This window comes from Morus notabilis, unplaced genomic scaffold (assembly GCF_000414095.1).
Source record: "Morus notabilis unplaced genomic scaffold, ASM41409v2 C11416166, whole genome shotgun sequence".
Taxonomy (NCBI): Eukaryota; Viridiplantae; Streptophyta; class Magnoliopsida; order Rosales; family Moraceae; genus Morus; species Morus notabilis.
The window spans coordinates 1-1,471 of record NW_010387148.1 but is presented as its reverse complement, the minus strand read 5'-3'; the positions used below and the strand labels follow the sequence as shown (position 1 = coordinate 1,471).

The window sequence follows — 1,471 nt, the reverse complement described above, 5'->3', positions numbered from 1 at the left end:
GCGGGAAAATATAATTTTGGTGGGAAAGTTTTCAAATAAGATAAAAAAATGATGTTGAATTCTGTTCATACGTGCTCGTAAGTCTGTCACTAACAATAAGAATTTCTATTATACCATTCATTTCGCATGAATTTACTCGTTGCCAGTTTCTTGCAGGATTTACTCGTTACCACTTACTTTCAAATGGTAGACGGATCATAGGTACGATGACCGTTGTCAAATCTTTACTTACTCTAGGACCACTTCTCTAACGAAAAATATATACCCTGACAATGTGGATGCTTAATTTTCTTCTTTACTTTGCTCAACGAGATTTCAAGAGATCGTTGTCTAAATGTAGGCATTGGGGCTGCTGTGTCGGGGATCGTTGTATTTTCCATTGCGATCGCATGCTACTACAAGAGAGAAAACATACGGAGCACAAGAATAGTTATTTGGAAGACAAACACAAGAGATCAGGAGTTTGATGTGAAAGCATTTATAAGGAATTATGAGCCATTGGCCCCAAAGCGATATAGTTATGCAACAGTGAAGAAGATGACAAAGTCATTTGCAGAAAGGATCGGTAAAGGAGGGTATGGCACTGTATATAAAGGTAAGTTACCTGATGGTTCTTTGGTTGCAGTAAAACTGCTAAATGAGTCCAAAAGTAATGGAGAAGAGTTCATCAATGAAGTCGCAAGCATTGGTAGAACTTCTCATGTTAATATAGTCACTCTCCTTGGATTTTGTTATGAGAGGACAAACAGAGCTCTTGTTTATGAATATATGCCCAACGGATCACTAGACAAGTTCATATTCACGCAAGAATCTTCGAGTACAAACCGTCACTTAGAATGGAAAACATTATATGAAATTGCGATTGGCATTGCACGAGGGCTAGAATACTTGCACCGAGGCTGTAACACGAGGATTTTGCATCTCGACATAAAGCCTCAAAACATTCTTTTGGACGACGGCTTCTGTCCTAAAATTTCTGATTTTGGGCTTGCCAAACTCTGGCTAACGAAGGAGAGTATCGTGTCTGCGGCGGGAGCTAGAGGAACTATAGGATACATTGCACCCGAAGTATTCAGTCGGGCCTTTGGTGGAGTATCTCATAAATCCGATGTTTATAGCTATGGGATGTTGATTCTTGAAATGGTTGGAGGTAGAAAGAACTTTGATTCTGCAGCGTCTCATACTAGTGAAATATATTACCCAAATCGAATTTATAAGGATCTAGAAATGGAAAATGAAGAAAGTATCTTGGGGAACATAATGGACGGAGAGAACGAAATATCAAAGAAGATGTTGTTAGTGAGTTTCTGGTGCATTCAAACAAACCCGGCTGATCGGCCATCGATGAGCAAGGTGGTAGAAATGTTAGAAGCAAGTCTGGAGTCCATGGAGTTTCCACCAAAGCCATATTTGTTTTCTCCGACAATGTCTCCTTAACAATACACAACACTTTCACTTTAAGAGTTGGCAT

The 1,471-nt window shown here is 39.4% G+C and overlaps 1 protein-coding gene across 1 annotated transcript; it reads left to right on the top strand.

The window, feature by feature from the left end:
- Positions 1 to 100: 100 nt before the first annotated feature.
- On the top strand, positions 101 to 1,439 carry LOC112095182 (LEAF RUST 10 DISEASE-RESISTANCE LOCUS RECEPTOR-LIKE PROTEIN KINASE-like 2.5; the record flags this gene model as incomplete). The annotated part of the gene is made up of 2 exons (XM_024176864.1): positions 101 to 201; positions 341 to 1,439. Coding segments are annotated over 2 exons (1,198 nt in total), but the record flags the coding sequence as incomplete, so codon positions are not given.
- Between the last annotated feature and the right edge of the window lie 32 nt (positions 1,440 to 1,471).